Source organism: Pseudochaenichthys georgianus, chromosome 24 (assembly GCF_902827115.2).
Source record: "Pseudochaenichthys georgianus chromosome 24, fPseGeo1.2, whole genome shotgun sequence".
NCBI classification, from domain to species: domain Eukaryota; kingdom Metazoa; phylum Chordata; class Actinopteri; order Perciformes; family Channichthyidae; genus Pseudochaenichthys; species Pseudochaenichthys georgianus.
In genome coordinates, this window is record NC_047526.1 from 33424612 (window position 1) to 33443186 (window position 18575).

The window sequence follows — 18575 nt, forward strand, 5'->3', positions numbered from 1 at the left end:
GAAAAATTAAATATAAAATATTTCTAGTGTGAACCAAAATATAATACTAGATATCATACAAGTGTTTTTTCGTAACCAAAATGGCATAAAAACACATATTATTCTAATACGGGTCCTTTTTGACCCACTTATGGACGAGTGAAGGGTCCAGGCACTCGAAGGGCATCTAAGGGTTAATAATGAAAACAAAACATTTGCTGGATCTAAAATAAAAACACATGTCTTTATTTTTCCTTTTCTTTAAGCTGGTTAAAGTCTGAAAAAAGGCTCAAATTAACCTGGAAATATGTTAACATAATGACAATACTATCAATTTGTCTTGTTAACACAATCTAAATGACATGAAAGCAAAGTGGACAATTGTTTTTTTTACATGTCTAACTTTGCATTAAGGGCCAGCTGAGTGTGGGCGGCAGCAGAGATGGATGGACAGATGGATGAAGGTTTTTCTGTTAATCATTCATCAGCTGGATTAGCCCCAGGCTTCTGTAAATATGATGAATGCATCCACGGCTTCATTAGCTCTGCCTTCCCACAGCACGGCTTTATTAGTCTCAGGTTCTGCCGGCTTGTCAGGTTGTTTTTGCTTTTATTTAGTTTCAAAACTGGGACATAAAATGCTGGACGTCGTGATCTTTTTTGACTTTTCCTGGAGTTGTGTGAAGTTGGGATTGTCAAGCAGAGTTTAATGATTCACAGTCACATGAGCTGCAGTGGACTTTTTTTTATTTACATCAAGTTCTTCTTCTTCTTTGTATTAATTGTATGTGACTATGCCGATGAAACGCAGCAGTGAGAGTTCAGACAGAGACGGAGTTTTTCTTATTCACTCTCTAACCAAGACTTTGTGCAGCTCACCAGAAGAAACACACACAGACTTTCGTGGACAGACGCTTTTTCATCAGGAGGACGATTCTGGGATCAAATCAGGTGATTAAACAACTATTACATATTGCTGCTGGACGCAAATGGGGCGATTTGTTCCTGTTTCATATTAGTCTCCTTATTTGCTATCCTCATATTCTCTTAAAATAATCTTTACTCATCAAAGACTTCAAAATGTGAATGTCTTTCTGTGGAAAAAGACGCAGGTTGACCACATGATGATGCAACAACAACAAGGTCCCATTCGTGTTCTTACATTTGAAACATTAAAATAAGGTTTTAATGAAGACACAGAAACATTAGGACAGAGTAAGAGCAATGGAATGGATTACTGAATTTTAATAAGTAAAAAATAGGTGCCGTATAATAATCATAATAATGTAAAATTGAATATATATGTATAATTTAGGACTGAATTTCAATTAAACAACAATAGATGTAGCCTAATATTGTGAAATTGAAATAGTTTGAAAATGTTTGAACTAAAACAATCACCAAGTTAATAACAATTGAATGGTAAAAGTCCTAAGAATGGTCAAATGAACCTGTAAACATGCCAATATAATGATAAGATGAAATACATTTTGTGGCTCAACACAATTCAATTCTTTTAGAGCAGTGTTTCTCAAACTTTTTCACACCAAGGACCACTTAACCAATAAAAACACTCGTGGAACACCTAACTCCAGACATATCAAAAAACACATCGTTGTTCTTGAACAGATTACGAATCGCCTGAAAAGGGTACAAACAAGTGGCAACATGTGTGATGAAGGTGTTGCGCTGGGCTATATCATGCAATCGAAAGTTAAACTTAAGCTCGCTCCATTGCGGAGATATTCCCGCGAGAGTACGGAAAACTGAATTTATTTATTTAAAATGTGAAATGTTACCAATATACTCACGGACCACTAGGGGGCGCTCACGGACCACCAGCGGTCCGCGGACCACACTTTGAGAAGCACTGTTTTAGAGGGTAGCCAAAATAACACAACATTAAAGAAGAAGCATGTTCACTCTCTTTTTAAATATGATATGTGATATGGAAACATCTGTGCGAATAATACTGAACAAAGTCAAGTTGCGCAAGAAAATGAAGGTCTTGATTCCTCTCTAATCAATTCATGTTTTCCCCCAAATGTTATATCGGTAAACAGCTATGGTCCTTTTGACAAAAACACATTGAAGTACAGTGTTTCTCTCCATTTACTATATTTGTCCGTGTGTTGTCTCAGAAGCAGAGGACAGTAACGAGACGCCGTCCTCAGAGGAAGACCAGGACCTCCTGGACTTTAACCCGGACATCAAACAGAGCATCTCGTCCTCCAGGAAAACCATCAGTCAGATCATCAAAGACAAGAAGAAGCAGACACAGCTCACCCTGCAGTGGTAGGTAGAGATGGAAGAAACCGATAATAAAATCAAGCCGATGTGACGCCATGAAATCACTTTCGGATACAAGGCATAAAAACTCACAAGGGAAAACTTAAAACTCAACAAAAAGGGCAATTTTTTTTAACACTTTTGAAGATATGTCCACACAGATTTCTATAACTGCTCTTCCTATATCTACATCGTCTTATATATATATAATCTTTTCAAGATTCCGTAGTTGTTTCCGGTTCTGAAACAGAACTCAAATGAAAACCTTTATCGACTTTTTCCCATTTTTCTCGTATGTTTCCCCCAGAAGAAGATTATACTTCATATACATAACATCCCGAGGTTGGAGTTTTGCCTGTTCAGTACATCCGAGTCCAATGTGCTCTAATTCTTTTATGTTTGTATGTTTTCTCCTCTAACATATCAACGGTTCAAAGATTATTTTCATATGCACGATAGCTACAGTGTCCTCCAATAGCGCCATATACAAGAATTAAAGGTCCCATGTCGTGCTTTTCCGGTTATTCCCCGTCCCTTGTGTCATGAAGGTTTTTCTGCATGTGAACGATGTGCAGAGTCACAAACCCTCAAAGTGCACCCTGTAGCGAGTACAACTCTAACACAGAGAAGACCTGTCTGCTGCCCCAGAACGCCCCGTTGGAGATTTCTCTTTTTTCATTGTTTTCTTCTTGGGTATAGTGACGTAACGTAACTTCCTCACACACTCGGCGGAACGTTGCGAGGCTCGCTGCTGCGAGGAGCGGGACACTGTGAGCTGGCTCACTGGTGTGGGGTCGGCGAGACGGCGAGACACCGCAGAACTCAGCCTGGGCACGCACACAAACTCCCAGCCAGGCTGTGGGTGTGTGTGTGTGTTCGGGCTGGGTTTCGCTGTGTCTCGCTGTCTCGCAGACGGCCACTGGGCTCACAGGGAGGAGGGGGGGCAGGAGCTCCAACAAGGGGTGTAGGACAGAGAGTGAATACACAGACTATACAGAGATGCTGTGAGAAACCAATGTGAGTTTGGAACATTGAACAATGTGAATCTATTCTAGTCGACCTCAACGATGGAATTATGATCAGTAGAAACGGCCGTGACATGGGACCTTTAAGACATAAATAGTGCAAGTAAAATGCAGGATTTAGAGGTGGGTTCTGTTTACTGGTTTGACCTTTTCTGTAAGTATGTGTATCTCTTATAAAGTTTAATATCTAACTGATGTGTGTATACAGGCTGGAGGAGAATTACATCGTGTGTGAAGGAGTGTGTCTGCCTCGATGCATCCTCTACGCTCACTACCTGGACTTCTGCAGGAAGGAGAAACTAGAGCCGGCCTGCGCTGCTACGTTTGGAAAGGTGTGTGAGTGTTTGCACAGAAAAAACAGACCTTATTTGGCCAAGATGTCCTCTTTAAAACCAGAACTAAACGAATCTGAATAATGTGCAAAAGCTCAAATACACACAAGTGCTTTCAGTTGAATTAAACAGTTTGATTTTGTGTTTCCCATTGCGGTGAGAATATTCCACGTCCCAAGAAGTACTTTGTGTTGTAAACATTACATATTGTTCATTATAAGTGTACTTTAAATTTAGATGTATTAATTGATATCCTTTTATCATCAGACGATCCGACAGAAGTTCCCTCTTCTAACAACGAGAAGACTTGGCACCAGAGGACACTCCAAGTAAATGCAAAATGTCACTTTTAGCCTCGATTTCTTATATCTTTCATGCACAGAAAGCTGTTCCGCCTCCTATAGCTCCAACGTGTTGTCTGATGTATTCCTTCTCATTCTGTGTGCCTCGTGCAGATACCATTACTACGGGATTGGCATCAAAGAGAGCAGCGCTTACTACCACTCGGTGTACTCTGGAAAAGGGTTGACCAGGTCCGATCTTGTTTCTTTGCAGCTCGACGATGTTTCCTCCCCGTTTAAAGATCTCAATGTCAAAGCATGATGTATTTAAAAACAAATCAAACCTGTTTCTCTTTGATTGCAGATTTTCCGGGAGCAAGCTGAAGAACGAGGTGAGTGGAAGTTATATTACTTTAAGAACAACTCAGAAGCGTGCAGATGTGTGCTGCCCTCTGGTTGAAGGTTTGTCAAAGCGTTCCTATATATGTGTTATATTTCTCCCGCAGGAAACAAAATACATACAAATATAAATTATCTATTTTTAGGACATCTTTCCCAAACAATAGTGTGGCAGCGGGGTGTGGCTAGGGCGCCGGCTGCTGGAGTGAAGGGAGTGGCTCGGCGGAGGCCAGACAGCTGATCGGAATCAGGTAATCAGTGCCGGAATAAAAGCATGTCGTAACCTGGTTCTGGTTCTGGGCTGTCTTTCAGTCGCCAAAGGACCTGTGAAGGTTCCCACACGGGCAACGTTGCCCGTGTGGGAACCTTCACAGGTCCTTTGGCGACCTTCCAGGATCCCGCCCACTGCAAGACAGCCCAGAACCAGGTTACGACATGCTTTTATTCCGGCACTGATTACCTGATTCCGATCAGCTGTCTGGCCTCCGGCGAGCCACTCCCTTCACTCCAGCAGCCGGCGCCCTAACCACACCCCGCTGCCACAAATAGTCTTTTCAATCATCCAAAAAATGTAGTTTTACACACATATCTATTTAATTGTGGACATCAAGTCCATTAGGCCAGTGTTTCTCAAACCTTCTCGTACCAAGGACCACTTAACCAATAAAAAAACACTCGCGGACCACCTAACTCCACAAATATCAAAAAACACATCGTTTTTCTAGAACAGATTGCAAATCGCCTGAAAATGGTACAAACAAGTGGCAACATGTGTGATGAAGGTGTGGCGCTGGGCTATATCATGCAATCGAAAGTAAAACTTAAGCTCGCTCCATTGCGGAGATATTCCCGCGAGAGTGCGGAAAACTGAAATGTATTTATTTATTTCAAATGTGAAATGTTACCAATATACTCACGGACCACTAGGGGGCGCTCACGGACCACCAGTGGTCCGCGGACCACACTTTGAGAAGCACTGCATTAGGCTACAGTTCGTCAGCAAAACAGACGTTCTGATTTTTCGATGTTGTTAATTTACTCTTTAAATAAAAGAAATAGTAAAGATGACAATAGGACCAGTCTCATGTCGTTGTTTCTTTCAGGGAGGTTTCACCAGGAAATATTCTTTGAGCTCAAAAACTGGAACGTTGCTTCCCGACTTCCCCAACGCTCAGCATCTCCTCCTGCAGGGAAACATCTCCAGGGAAAAGGTTCGTGATAGATATCGATTCATTTCCACATATCAGTGTAAAACATATTCTGAATTTCTATGTGCTGCTCGTCAGTGTTTGTCTACATGTTGCATGGCAGAGAACTGACCTTCAGATGGGGAAACAACACGTTAAAACTATTGGTACATTTGTTAATCTTCAATCAAAAGGTGCTTGATGAACTGTAAACACAATTCCATTCACAGTAGCTGTTTAATGAGGGCTGGAACAGACTTGTTTCTGATTTACCCTTTCATGCATGAATTATGAAAGCCTCAGTCAGGATGTATTTGCTCTCGGGGCATGAAAAACAAGATTTGAACTTTTCTTTTTTTAGTTTTTTCAAATAGATTTCTATATGTCCACTCAGGTAGACGGTATGCGTTCAGGGTTTGAACTGAAGAGATAAAGATGTGCAAACTTAAAATTACTTTATAATAACATAAGTATATTGATTTACGGCCCAAAAAGATATTGCAGATTAAGTATTTTCAAGAATAACCAGGACAGGGGCCAATTTGAGGCCCCACGCAGTTATTTGATGAGTGCTAGTGGAGCCTCACAGCGGCGAAACCGTGCCGCGCCACCCTAATTGCGCCACTTAAGCACATAGGTGCGCGTCAGATGAGGCCCCCCTCCGCAAGGTGTGGCCCCCTCCGCAAGGTGAGGCCCCACACAGTCTGCATGATCTGCCTGTAGGGAGGGACGGCCCTGGGAACAACAGCAGCAGTACCAGTATGAACTGTAATATAGCCAGCATGACGTCCACTGTAGTGTAAATCATGATTTCCTGCAAACATTAAATCAATACTTTGATAATTTATGAATGATATGATTCCTTAGTTGCTACTTGATGTCACCACATGTTTTATACCTGCAGGGGACGCTTGCCATAAAAGGATTGGAAAGATATAGATGGGTGACTTGGTCCATGTGGCTTTCTGTCGTCCATCTTGGTTGAGAGACATGCCTCATGCACTCACACTGGCTTGGCACTGAGTGGCAGTGCATGGGGTGATGCAATAGGGTCCTATGTAGTGGCTGATCTGCAAGCATGCAAACAAAACGATGCATACAAGAAAACACCTTTTGAATAGCTGCCCGCTGGAGTGACCTCTGTGCATGAAGGGTTAGTCAGATCTTCATTGTTTCTCTGCAGGTGGACACTCTGATCATGATGTATAAAACACACTGCCAGTGCATCCTGGACAACGCCATTAACGTCAACTTTGAGGAGGTGATAGTTACACCGTCCATCACATGAGAGCATTCGGCGGTTCCTGGCACAACCGGTTAACATCCTCTCAAACTCCATTTAACTCTTCGTAATGTTTCTGTTTCAGATTCAGAACTTCCTGCTGCATTTCTGGCAGGGCATGCCCGACCACCTGCTGCCGCTGCTGGAGAACCCGGTTATCGTCGACATCTTCTGCGTCTGTGACTCCATCCTCTATAAGGTTGATACCAAAATACTGTTTTCAATTTGTGTGCAGGTCCAGGTTGTAGTATCGTTTAAAAAAGATTCACACTTTCAGTTAAACAAATAGTTAATTGTGAAGTTTGCTTCTTCGGTTTACCAGTTTGAGAGACTTTCTTTTGTGTTTGTTTTAAGCCGACCAGCAAGTATTTATAACCATTTACTTTGGGCAGCTGGACACTTGTTGTCTTGCAGCGTTTCTTTCATTCATTGGGATAACCTTTATGAATGTCATGAATGAGGATAGATCTTATTCTTCTCCCGAAACGTGAAAACTCGAACAATGTTTTCTATTTTCTCAGGTTTTAACCGATGTTCTGATTCCAGCTACGATGCAGGAGATGCCTGAGAGGTTGGTTACCTGAATGCATTATTGTCGAATAAGTTCCTGGTGCTAAAAAGTAAAAAGCACATTTCCTAAAGCCCTTTCCTGTCCTGGAGTATCGCACATGTTTGAATTCAGTTTTCCTTTTTGACAGTAAGCTTAAAGGCGGGGTAGGTAATTCACTTCAGAAACACTTGTTGTTATATTCCATGGAATGCTCTTAACATCCCGATAGCAATGAATATATGAAGTGCTTTGACAATAAATCCATAAAAAAGTCATCTGTGGAAGCCGTGGCGCTGTAAAAAGCTCGACCAATCATCTGCCTCGGCCCGGCTAAAGTAACTGGATGGCCTACCTGCCTGTCAGCCTTCCATCGGGGCACACACTCATCTCGTGCCCTCATTGGTCATGTGCGCGTTTGTGTGTGTTGGAGGAGGGGCTCTGAAGGAAGTGGCAGATTTCTTCCGGTTGCGTACTTTCAAATTCTAGCGCACTCGAGCTGGTTTCTCCATTCTTACCGACCCCACCTTTAAGTTTGTGATGCCTTGATCTTCATTTGGGAATGTTGTCAGTTGTTTCCATCATGCATGACACAATTTCACCAGATTTCTTAACTGTTGACTAAACTACAACTGCATGTTGTTGTTTGTTAGCCTGTGTGTGACAATAGCTTATCCTAAATGCTTGATTCCTTAAGGTTGTGGGTTTTAAACAAGTCCAGTCTATCCCACAATAAGTCATTTTTGGAACTACGATGAAGCTCTAATTCATTCACTGGGAATAGAAAACTGACATTTTGTTTTTCAGTCTGTTGGCAGATATCCGCAACTTTGCCAAACACTGGGAGCACTGGCTGGCCTCCTCCCTGGAAAACCTCCCAGAATGCCTTGCAGCAAAGAAGCTCCCCATAGCACGCCACTTTGTTTCCTCTCTGAAGAGACAGACGTCTTTCTTACACCTGGCACAGGTACGGCCTTTACTGAAGGACAGGAATGTAACTAAGTACATTTACTCAAGTATTCTTGTTATTCGAGGTACTTGGTGCCATTTTCTATTTCTATTCTACTCGCCTACAATTGGAAGGAAACATTTTGTACTTGAACATTTTATGATTTATTCAGTTAATTTAGAATTTTCTGGCTTTTTTCTTAACTTCCCTTCTTCATAATGCTGCCACTTGATATCTTTTATTTTATTAAGTGAGGTTAGCTCTATATTTAATGTGAGTCTGTTAATCCAACTCGATGTTTGCCTTGCCTGCAATGTACAGTACCTTTGCTGTAAGACTGTAAAAGTCTCCATCTGCATTAGACACACGATTAGTACTTTAACTTAATTTAGCTGATTACTTACTTTTCCTTAAGTGACTATGCAATGCAGAAGTATTTTGACTTGTGATATGTGTCCTTTTACTTCCACCACTGCTGAAGGACATAGATTACATACAACTCCAATGATATATATGGGATAATAACGTCAACATGTCTTTTCCAGATAGCCCGTCCGGCGCTGTTCGACCAGGCTGTGGTGACCAGCATGGTGCTGGACATCGATAATGTGGATCTGAGCAGCATCAGCTCTCAGCCTCTGCTCAGCATCAACACATCTGGAGACCAGGACCCCGACATCTACTCTGAGTGTAAGACCGGGAAGATTCAAGATTTCAAACATTCAAAGGTTTTATTGCAAAAAGCTACAGTGTAGAAATGGCTATTCAATTCTTCTGACCTGAGCTCCTCCAGCAATGCAACATATATAATAAAATACAAAATAAAAAGTAGTGCAACAAGTCTATATACATGTCAATAGAATATGATATAAACATGAAATTAGAGAGGCTGTGGCGCAGTGGGCTGGTGTTGGGATCAGGGTTCAGGTTCAAACCCCAGTGCGGTCAGCATGTCGTTGTGTCCCTGAGACACTTCACCCCAAATGGCTCCTGTGGGGATTGCCCACAGTATTGAGTATGGAAGTCGCTTTGGATAAAAGCGTCTAACAAATATGTAATGTAAGTTAAGACAAAATTAAATACGGTTAAATCACATTAGATTTTTGACTTTGTTGACTCTAAACATTTCTCTGTTTTAAAGAAACAGCTGTTTCCGCTGCTCTGAAGTCAACAAGCATGTGTTGTGTTATTAATAAAGCCACTTCTTCTTGTTTTCTACTCCAGACGACTCCATCTCCGTCTTCCAGGAGCTGAAGGAGCTGCTGAGGAAGAACGCCACGGTGGAGTCCTTCATCGAGTGGCTGGACTCTGTGGTGGAGCATAAAGTCATCAAGGTACCAGCTGTTCTCCCTCTGACGCCGTGTGTGTCCTGCAAAAGGTCCCGTTGTGCAACGAAGCAATCTTTTTACTTTCTGTGCTTCTGCGTCTCCGCTCAGCCCGGGAAGCAGAGCTGCCGCTCGGTGAAGAAGCGAGCGCAGGACTTCCTCCTCAGGTGGAGCTTCTTTGGCGCCAGAGTGATGCACAACCTCACGCTCAACAACGCCTCCAGCTTCGGTACCAACATGTTCAACAGATACACATTCTTGACACCTCTACAGAAGACACAGAGTGCAAGGACATTGTACACACACACACACACACACACACACACACACACACACACACACACACACACACACACACACACACACACACACACACACACACACACACACACACACACACACACACACACACACACACACACACACACACACACACACACACACACACACACACACAAACCAGCTCAGAGCAGATTGCTACAATAGCGTCATAAATTGTAATGGCCAGACTCGCCTTGATTAAACAAAGTCTTATCTACGGGTCGCGTGTTTTCTGTTCAAACACACGCACTCACACTCTCTCTCACACACACACACACACACACATGGACACACACAGAGAACGTGAATCAACACTGACCATTTGGTCTGAAGATTCCCGGTGAAGCTCAAACACACACAGAAGGTTTTTAAGACCAAGCAAAGAGCAGCTTGATCCTAAAGGTCACTCCGTAGATAGAAGAGCATACAGTGAGGTGATCACATGTCTCAGGTCATCTGATATGATGAGGTCTGCATTAAGATCATGAGCATGAGCAATGGCTATGCTCTAAACAAAACAAGTATTTCATTAAAGATGCCCTATTGTTTATTTTGCGTTTTCCTTTTTCCTGTAGCGTGTTTTCTACTGTAGGTTTGTGTGCATGTAAATGGTCTGCAAAGGCTAAAATGCAAAAGTTCTGTAGCATATTGACATCACTACGTATCACTTGCATTTCTATTGGCTCGTGCTTCAACACATTGTACGCTATCGAGAGGCGAAGTCCCTCCCTTTCCTCCATGGGACCTTATTTCGGAAAAAGTATGTATTGAAGTCAACGGAGAGAGAAAGATTATCTTTGGATCCCGTTTGAATTGTGCCACGAATTACACATATGATGTTTGTCAATTTAAAAGATAATTTTGCAAGTCAAAACAATTAAAATGTGTCGTAAAACTGAAGTAACACTTTCTTTGTGTGAAACCGCTCAATGAACTACATCTCCCATCTCGCACCACTCACCAAGACGGCCGTCACGTTGGAACATTTCACTTCTTTCTCTCAGAACGAGGCGGAAAGTATTACAAGAGGTGAAAATCACTGCAAGTCTGGGCGCGTTGAGAGCTGTGCGTACACACAAGGGGAGTGAGTCGGTTCCTGAGAGCCAGCATGCGGGACCGGACTCTGGGATTTGTAGTCTTTCTAGTTGCGTATTTTTCATCGTCTTATATTTCAACAGTTTTACGACAAACTGACTTTTTTTACATAGAAATGATTTTTTAAATTGACAAACATCATGTGTGTAATTCGTGGCACAATTAATATAGTCTTCAATACATAATTATTTTTGAAATAAGGTCCCATGGGTCGGAAGTAGATGGGCGGGACTTCGCCTCTCTATAGGCTAAGGGGTGGGACATCTTTAAGCGGTCGACCAATCACAACAGAGCCGGCCAGCTAACCAATCAGAGCAGACTGGGCTCTGGTTTCAGACAGAGGGTGAAAAGAGGTGTTGCAGCACAGGCAGTATGAGAAGAATAAAGAGCTTTTTGAGCATTACAGCATGGAGACGTGTCCCAGTAGAGACACTAAATAACATAACTTGAATCATGCTGCCCCAAAGTGGAATTAGAAAGTCTTACCTTACATTTGGGTTTAATTCTCTGTTTTTCTCGCGTGCATCGACAGGCTCCTTCCATCTGATCCGGATGCTGTTGGATGAATACATCCTGCTGGCTCTGGAGACTCAGTTCAACAACGACAAGGAGCAGGACCTGCAGAACCTGCTGGACAAATACATGAAAAATGCAGGTATCGAATATAAGAATAAGGTCTTCAGTCTGTTTTGTCTTTTATCATCAAAGACATAGTAAAGGGGAAAGTCCACATAACTCTGAATTACAGATGTTTCTAACTTTGTGGGATACTTATATAGACACGTTTTAATTTAAAACATGTCATAATGTGTCTTACAAAAAGGCAAAAAGCTAAGGAAATGTACAGTAAATAAAATCAAGGATCAATCAAATGCATACTTGTAAGGAATGAGTTGTCTTAAGAGTTTCAAAAGTGTTATTTTTAATAGAAGTATATATTTTAAAATGAGTAAATACCCCACTTTATAGAGTTTAACCAGATTTTGTTGATGATGGGATGTTAACTTTGTCACTTTCAGATGCGAGTAAAGCAGCGTTCATTGCCTCTCCCAGTTCCTGCTTCCTAGCCAATCGCAACAAGGCCAGCGCTGCCATCGACCAATCGGTGAAGAATGAGTCTCTGGGAGAACACGCCTACATGTCTCTCTCCACCAATCAGCAGCAGAGTCTGGAAACAAGCGCCGCCATCTACCAGGAGACGGCTGGCTTTACTGTGTCAGGTAAAAGAAAAATAATTTAACATTTCCTTTAAAGTAACTGACAAAATATATCGTTTTTCACTGCCCATAATTATGAGCAGGTGCCTTTAAAAACCTTTACGAATGAAGAGTTTCTTTAAGGTTTTTACTTTTTTATGCACAAAGCAATGTTAACTGTCACCTTGCCATGTTAAGTATTTTTCTAGTTTTCTAGTTTTACAAGACGGTTAATGTCAAATAATGGTTTTCTAATATTTACTTTTTCTTATTATGTGTATTAATTGGCCATTTTGTCAAAAAATAATAATCCTAACAACAGCCAACCATTTTTACGATCGTTTTAAAACAAGCTATTCCTACCTTTTACCCTTTTTACATTAAAGCCTTAATAAGGAGCAGTTTAGCCAAAACACATTCAAGTTAGGGGCCTTTAAAACCATAGTTATGAGCAAAAAGACGCAAGAATAATTAATTAGCAGAGGTGGGAAGTAGTGGAGTACAAATACTTCGTTACTGTACTTAAGTACATTTTCTGGTATTAGTACTCCACGACGACTTTTTACTTTTACTTCTTACATTTCTAACACAAATACCTGTACTTTCTACTTCTTACATGTTGAACACAAATGCCTGTACTTTCTACTTCTTACATGTTGAACACAAATACCTGTACTTTCTACTTCTTACATGTTGAACACAAATACTTGTACTTTCTACTTCTCACATGTTGAACACAAATACCTGAACTTTCTACTTCTTACATGTTGAACCCAAATACCTTTACTTTCTACTTCTTACATGTTGAACACAAATACTTGTACTTTCTACTTCTTACATGTTGAACACAAATACCTGTACTTTCTACTTCTTACATGTTGAACACAAATACTTGTACTTTCTACTTCTCACATGTTGAACACAAATACCTGTACTTTCTACTTCTTACATGTTGAACACAAATGCCTGTACTTTCTACTTCTTACATGTTGAACACAAATACCTGTACTTTCTACTTCTTACATGTTGAACACAAATACTTGTACTTTCTACTTCTCACATGTTGAACACAAATACCTGAACTTTCTACTTCTTACATGTTGAACACAAATACCTGTACTTTCTACTTCTTACATGTTGAACACAAATACTTGTACTTTCTACTTCTCACATGTTGAACACAAATACCTGAACTTTCTACTTCTTACATGTTGAACCCAAATACCTTTACTTTCTACTTCTTACATGTTGAACACAAATACTTGTACTTTCTACTTCTTATATGTTGAACACAAATACCTGTACTTTCTACTTCTTACATGTTGAACACAAATACTTGTACTTTCTACTTCTCACATGTTGAACACAAATACCTGAACTTTCTACTTCTTACATGTTGAACCCAAATACCTTTACTTTCTACTTCTTACATGTTGAACACAAATACTTGTACTTTCTACTTCTTACATGTTGAACTCAAATACCTGTACTTTCTACTTCTTACATGTTGAACACAAATACCTGTACTTTCTACTTCTTACATGTTGAACCCAAATGCCTGTACTTTCTACTTCTTACATGTTGAACACAAATACTTGTACTTTCTACTTCTCACATGTTGAACACAAATACCTGTACTTTCTACTTCTTACATGTTGAACTCAAATACCTGTACTTTCTACTTCTTACATGTTGAACACAAATACCTGTACTTTCTACTTCTTACATGTTGAACACAAATACCTGTACTTTCTACTTCTTACATGTTGAACACAAATACCTGTACTTTCTACTTCTTACATGTTGAACACAAATACCTGTACTTTCTACTTCTTACATTTTGAACACAAATACCTGTACTTTCTACTTCTTACATGTTGAACTCAAATACCTGTACTTTCTACTTCTCACATGTTGAACACAAATACCTGTACTTTCTACTTCTTACATGTTGAACACAAATACCTGTACTTTCTACTTCTTACATTTTGAACACAAATACCTGTACTTTCTACTTCTTACATGTTGAACACAAATACCTGTACTTTCTACTTCTTACATGTTGAACACAAATACCTGTACTTTCTACTTCTTACATGTTGAACACAAATACCTGTACTTTCTACTTCTCACATGTTGAACACAAATACCTGTACTTTCTACTTCTTACATGTTGAACCCAAATACCTGTACTTTCTACTTCTTACACTTTGAACACAAATACCTGTACTTTCTACTTCTTACATGTTGAACTCAAATACCTGTATTTTCTACTTCTTACACTTTGAACTCAAATACCTGAACTTTCTACTTCTTACACGTTGAACACAAATACCTGTACTTTCTACTTCTTACATGTTGAACTCAAATACCTGTACTTTCTACTTCTTACATGTTGAACACAAATACCTGTACTTTCTACTTCTTACATGTTGAACTCAAATACCTGTACTTTCTACTTCTTACATGTTGAACTCAAATACCTGTACTTTCTACTTCTTACACGTTGAACTCAAATACCTGTACTTTCTACTTCTTACATGTTGAACACAAATACCTGTACTTTCTACTTCTTACATGTTGAACTCAAATACCTGTACTTTCTACTTCTTACATGTTGAACACAAATACCTGTACTTTCTACTTCTTACATGTTGAACTCAAATACCTGTACTTTCTACTTCTTACATGTTGAACACAAATACCTGTACTTTCTACTTCTTACACTTTGAACTCAAATACCTGTACTTTCTACTTCTTACATGTTGAACTCAAATACCTGTACTTTCTACTTCTTACATGTTGAACACAAATACCTGTACTTTCTACTTCTTACATGTTGAACTCAAATACCTGTACTTTCTACTTCTTACATGTTGAACACAAATACCTGTACTTTCTACTTCTTACATGTTGAACCCAAATACCTGTACTTTCTACTTCTTACATGTTGAACACAAATACCTGTACTTTCTACTTCTCTCATTTCCCAAACAGCTGGTTCCTTTAGTCTGAATGTGTGTTTGGTGGCGTGATCGTTATTCTTTAGAGTCATTGCGTGCCTATTGATTGGAACACGATCCGTGTATCCATCACTTCCTGGTCTTCTCTAAAGAAGAGGGACCAATGGAAACGTTGTCATGTTGCCGTTGGTCGGCATGGAAACATTCATTAGCTAACAATGACATTATTGTTCTATTAATATAAAGGGAGGTCAGGTACTCTTTAAAACAGCTGCTAGTTATGGGTACTTTTTACTGAAGTACACTTCAAAGCCTCTTTACTTTCACTTGAGTAAAGAAGTTTAGTCAGTACTTCTACTTTTACCAGAGTATTTTTAAACACGAGTTTCTGTACTTCTACTTGAGTGAAGGATGTGTGGACTTTTGCCATCTCTGTTGATTAGTGAAAAGTCAAATAACCCAATCCTGTAATGTGACCACTTCCTGTCCGCAGGGGGTCAGATGGACTTCTCTCAGGTGAGCGGCCCCCTCATGACGCCCCCTATCTCTCCGGCAGCGTTAGTGCACCGAGGCTCCGTCATCAACCAGGGCCCGATGACAGGGAGGCCCCTACATACTTCCTCTTCCTCCTCTTCTTCCACCTGCGCCTCCTCCTCCTCTTCCTCCTGCCTCTCCTCCCTCAGCGCCATGACCCAGCCCGGCCCCTGCTCTTCTTACCCGGAGACCCTGTACCACTGCTTCCCTCAGACCAGCTACTTCCCTTCAACCGGGGCCTCCACAGGGGCAAACTACCACACTGCACTCAGGTCAGCTTATATTATATGTATTTTCTTCATGAAGTAGAAATTAAATAAAACAAAGAAACATTCATATACGTTGAATATGAAAATTAAATTCCAAATTCAATGTTTAAAGTTTATTTTTTCTGTCAGAAATGTCCTTTTTTGGAAAATTGAGCATTATTATAATAATTATAATTAAGCTTGATAGAAACAAGATGCATTTTTTTCCTTTGATGACCTACTTTGAACTTGTATTGAAGACAACGCTTCCTACTGTACTCTGTGGTGCAACTTCTTCTTTGATCCAACGGAAAAATAAAATATGATTTGTTGTCATTATAAAGTCTGAAACTTTGTTTTTGCTCCATGTTTCAGGCCTCAGACTCAGAGTCAGTGTCTGGCTTCGGTCCCGTCTCCCTCTCTCGCCTACCATCTCTCTCGGTACCAGAACTTCAGCGACCAGCAGCTGAGTAAAGACGTGTTCTTCCAGCCGTCCTCCAACAGCACCAGCTGCTCTCTGGGTTTCGGCTCTGCGGTTCGACCCGGCTACTCCTCAGGCTCAGAGGCAGCAGAACCGAGCCTGGACGCTCAGATGCTCGACTCTGCAGAGATCAGCTTTGTGGGCCAGGGCCAGACGTACTCCGCTGCAGGACACAGCGGTAAGGAGGGCATTGTGGGACTTAAAGGTCTCCTATCATGCAAAATGCACTTTGTAATGTCTTTTCTACATCAACATGTGTCCCCGGTGTGTCGGGGAACTCACGCAGCATCAGAAAATAAACCCCTCTCTCTTTTCCTCCGTACACAAATCTCTAAAAACGGGGAACAACGGAGCTGATCTAGTTTTGCGTCCGATATGACGTAATATCTGAAATGTGGACCCACGGCCCAATCAGAAACGTTGCTATCAGAAACAATGCCCGACTGTTTTGGACGTAATATGGTCGGTGTTTACATTAGCATCGCTAACACTCGGAGCTAACCTGTACTGGAGAGCATGTGTGTGAAGAAGCAGGAAGTAAAAAGGAACTCACCTTGTGGTATAACCGGCAAGAGAGAAAGCCTTTGAGCTCCAGACTGTTTCAGAAAAAACGTAAACTAAATGCCAAACTTCCCTCCTGTTGCAGGTTACTATGGGAACAGTTACCTGGACAACCAGCGGATGAGCTCATTGGTGGATCAGCACGTGTCTGTGATCAGCACGGTGGGCAGCCTGCGGGCGTTCCCCTCGGCGTACTCTGACGTCCACGATCCTCTCAACATCCTGGACGAACCCGGGAGGAAAACTACGGGAGCGTACTTCATCGAGACTGAGACCGGAGCAGGTGAGGGTCGATTTCAGGAAATGTAAATACATAATAACCGGAGAAGTAAATAAATACTAATAACAATAATTATTATTATTATAGTAATAGTACAAATATTATTGATAATAATAAAACATACTATTAAAAAATACTAATAAATACATTTAATTAGAATAATAAAGTAATAATATTAATAACAATACTAACAATAATCATAAGAATTATAGTAATAGTACAAACAATATTAATAATAATACAAAATACTAATACAAAATAATAGTAAATACATGTAATTAAAATAATAATAATAAATAAATCTCTCAAATTATCAAAAACAAAAATAAGAAATGCACAAAATAATCAGAAAAGAAAATAATAATAATAATAATAATACAAACAACAAATTAAATAATAGTAGTAAAATAAATAATTAAATAATTATGGCAAAACATTTAATTTATGAGAGATTTGCATAACACTCAATACAATTAATTAAAGTGAAAATTATCATAAAAGACACTAAAAATATACAAAACACAACATAATTTACACTTTAAAAGCAACAAGTTGAGTTTTGTTTTGTATATTTTTAGTGTATAATATGTATTTTATTCTGCTTTATAAATGGACATTCATATATTAATAATACAACACATCCAACATGCGTTAAATACCGTTCTGGTCCCACCTCCTGCAGATCATTCCCTCCCGTCTTCAGGATCTGCCCCCTGCATGTTTGGAGTCCCGTCTCCGTTCACCTCCCAGGATGCATTGCTCTCTCAGCAGCGTGTGCAGTCATCTTCAGATGTGCAGGACCTGGTGTCGTCGCTGCCTCCCATCAACACCGTCTTCATGGGAGCAGGGGGAGTACAATGACTGCAGGAAACACACACGACCTAACAAAACAACTACATCTGGATGTTTCAAATAAAATGGATCGGCAACATTTAGCACAATTCACAGGAACATAGAGCCTTGTGCACGAAGATATACAAATATAAGATGATATTATTATTTACAGAGAGAAACCTCCCACGGTGATATGAACCAGAAAGAAAGGAGCAATATTTATTTGTATAAAAATGTGGAGTATTAATTTAAAAGCATACACATTATAACAATAGACATGATGATAAAGATATTTATAGCATCTCCTCAAATGTATTTTTCAATCTTTCCATTTCCCTTTGTTCCTATAAGACGCCATTGTTGTAAATAAACCTTTGTTAGTCAGAATGGTGTTCAATCTTTATTGACAAGACGACACAGCTTTACATTCAAAACAGCAGCAAGCGTACTTAGTGTCTCTACTTTAA

General features: G+C 40.2%; 1 protein-coding gene across 1 annotated transcript; it reads left to right on the plus strand.

Moving 5' to 3' along the window:
- The first annotated feature begins 773 nt into the window (after positions 1–773).
- Positions 774–18216, plus strand: rfx6 (regulatory factor X, 6). Its single transcript, XM_034076659.1, has 20 exons — positions 774–930; positions 2121–2274; positions 3502–3625; positions 3893–3954; positions 4081–4158; positions 4271–4298; positions 5409–5516; positions 6676–6753; positions 6860–6973; positions 7296–7345; positions 8129–8288; positions 8816–8960; positions 9495–9604; positions 9707–9824; positions 11544–11666; positions 12031–12231; positions 15664–15976; positions 16328–16611; positions 17080–17277; positions 17957–18216. Exons 1-20 carry the CDS (start codon positions 774–776, stop codon positions 18133–18135), a joined length of 2784 nt encoding a protein of 927 aa, XP_033932550.1. The 3' UTR covers positions 18136–18216.
- Positions 18217–18575: the final 359 nt, after the last annotated feature.

What these genes read in the sequence shown, in the direction of transcription:
- rfx6 (XM_034076659.1), top strand. Translation starts at nt 774, where the DNA reads ATGCCGATGAAACGCAGCAGTGAGAGTTCAGACAGAGACGGAGTTTTT. An exon ending in TTAACGTCAACTTTGAGGAG is followed by an intron (nt 6,754 to 6,859) that starts GTGATAGTTACA and finishes TTTCTGTTTCAG; the next exon opens with ATTCAGAACTTCCTGCTGCA. An exon ending in CAACAACGCCTCCAGCTTCG is followed by an intron (nt 9,825 to 11,543) that starts GTACCAACATGT and finishes GTGCATCGACAG; the next exon opens with GCTCCTTCCATCTGATCCGG.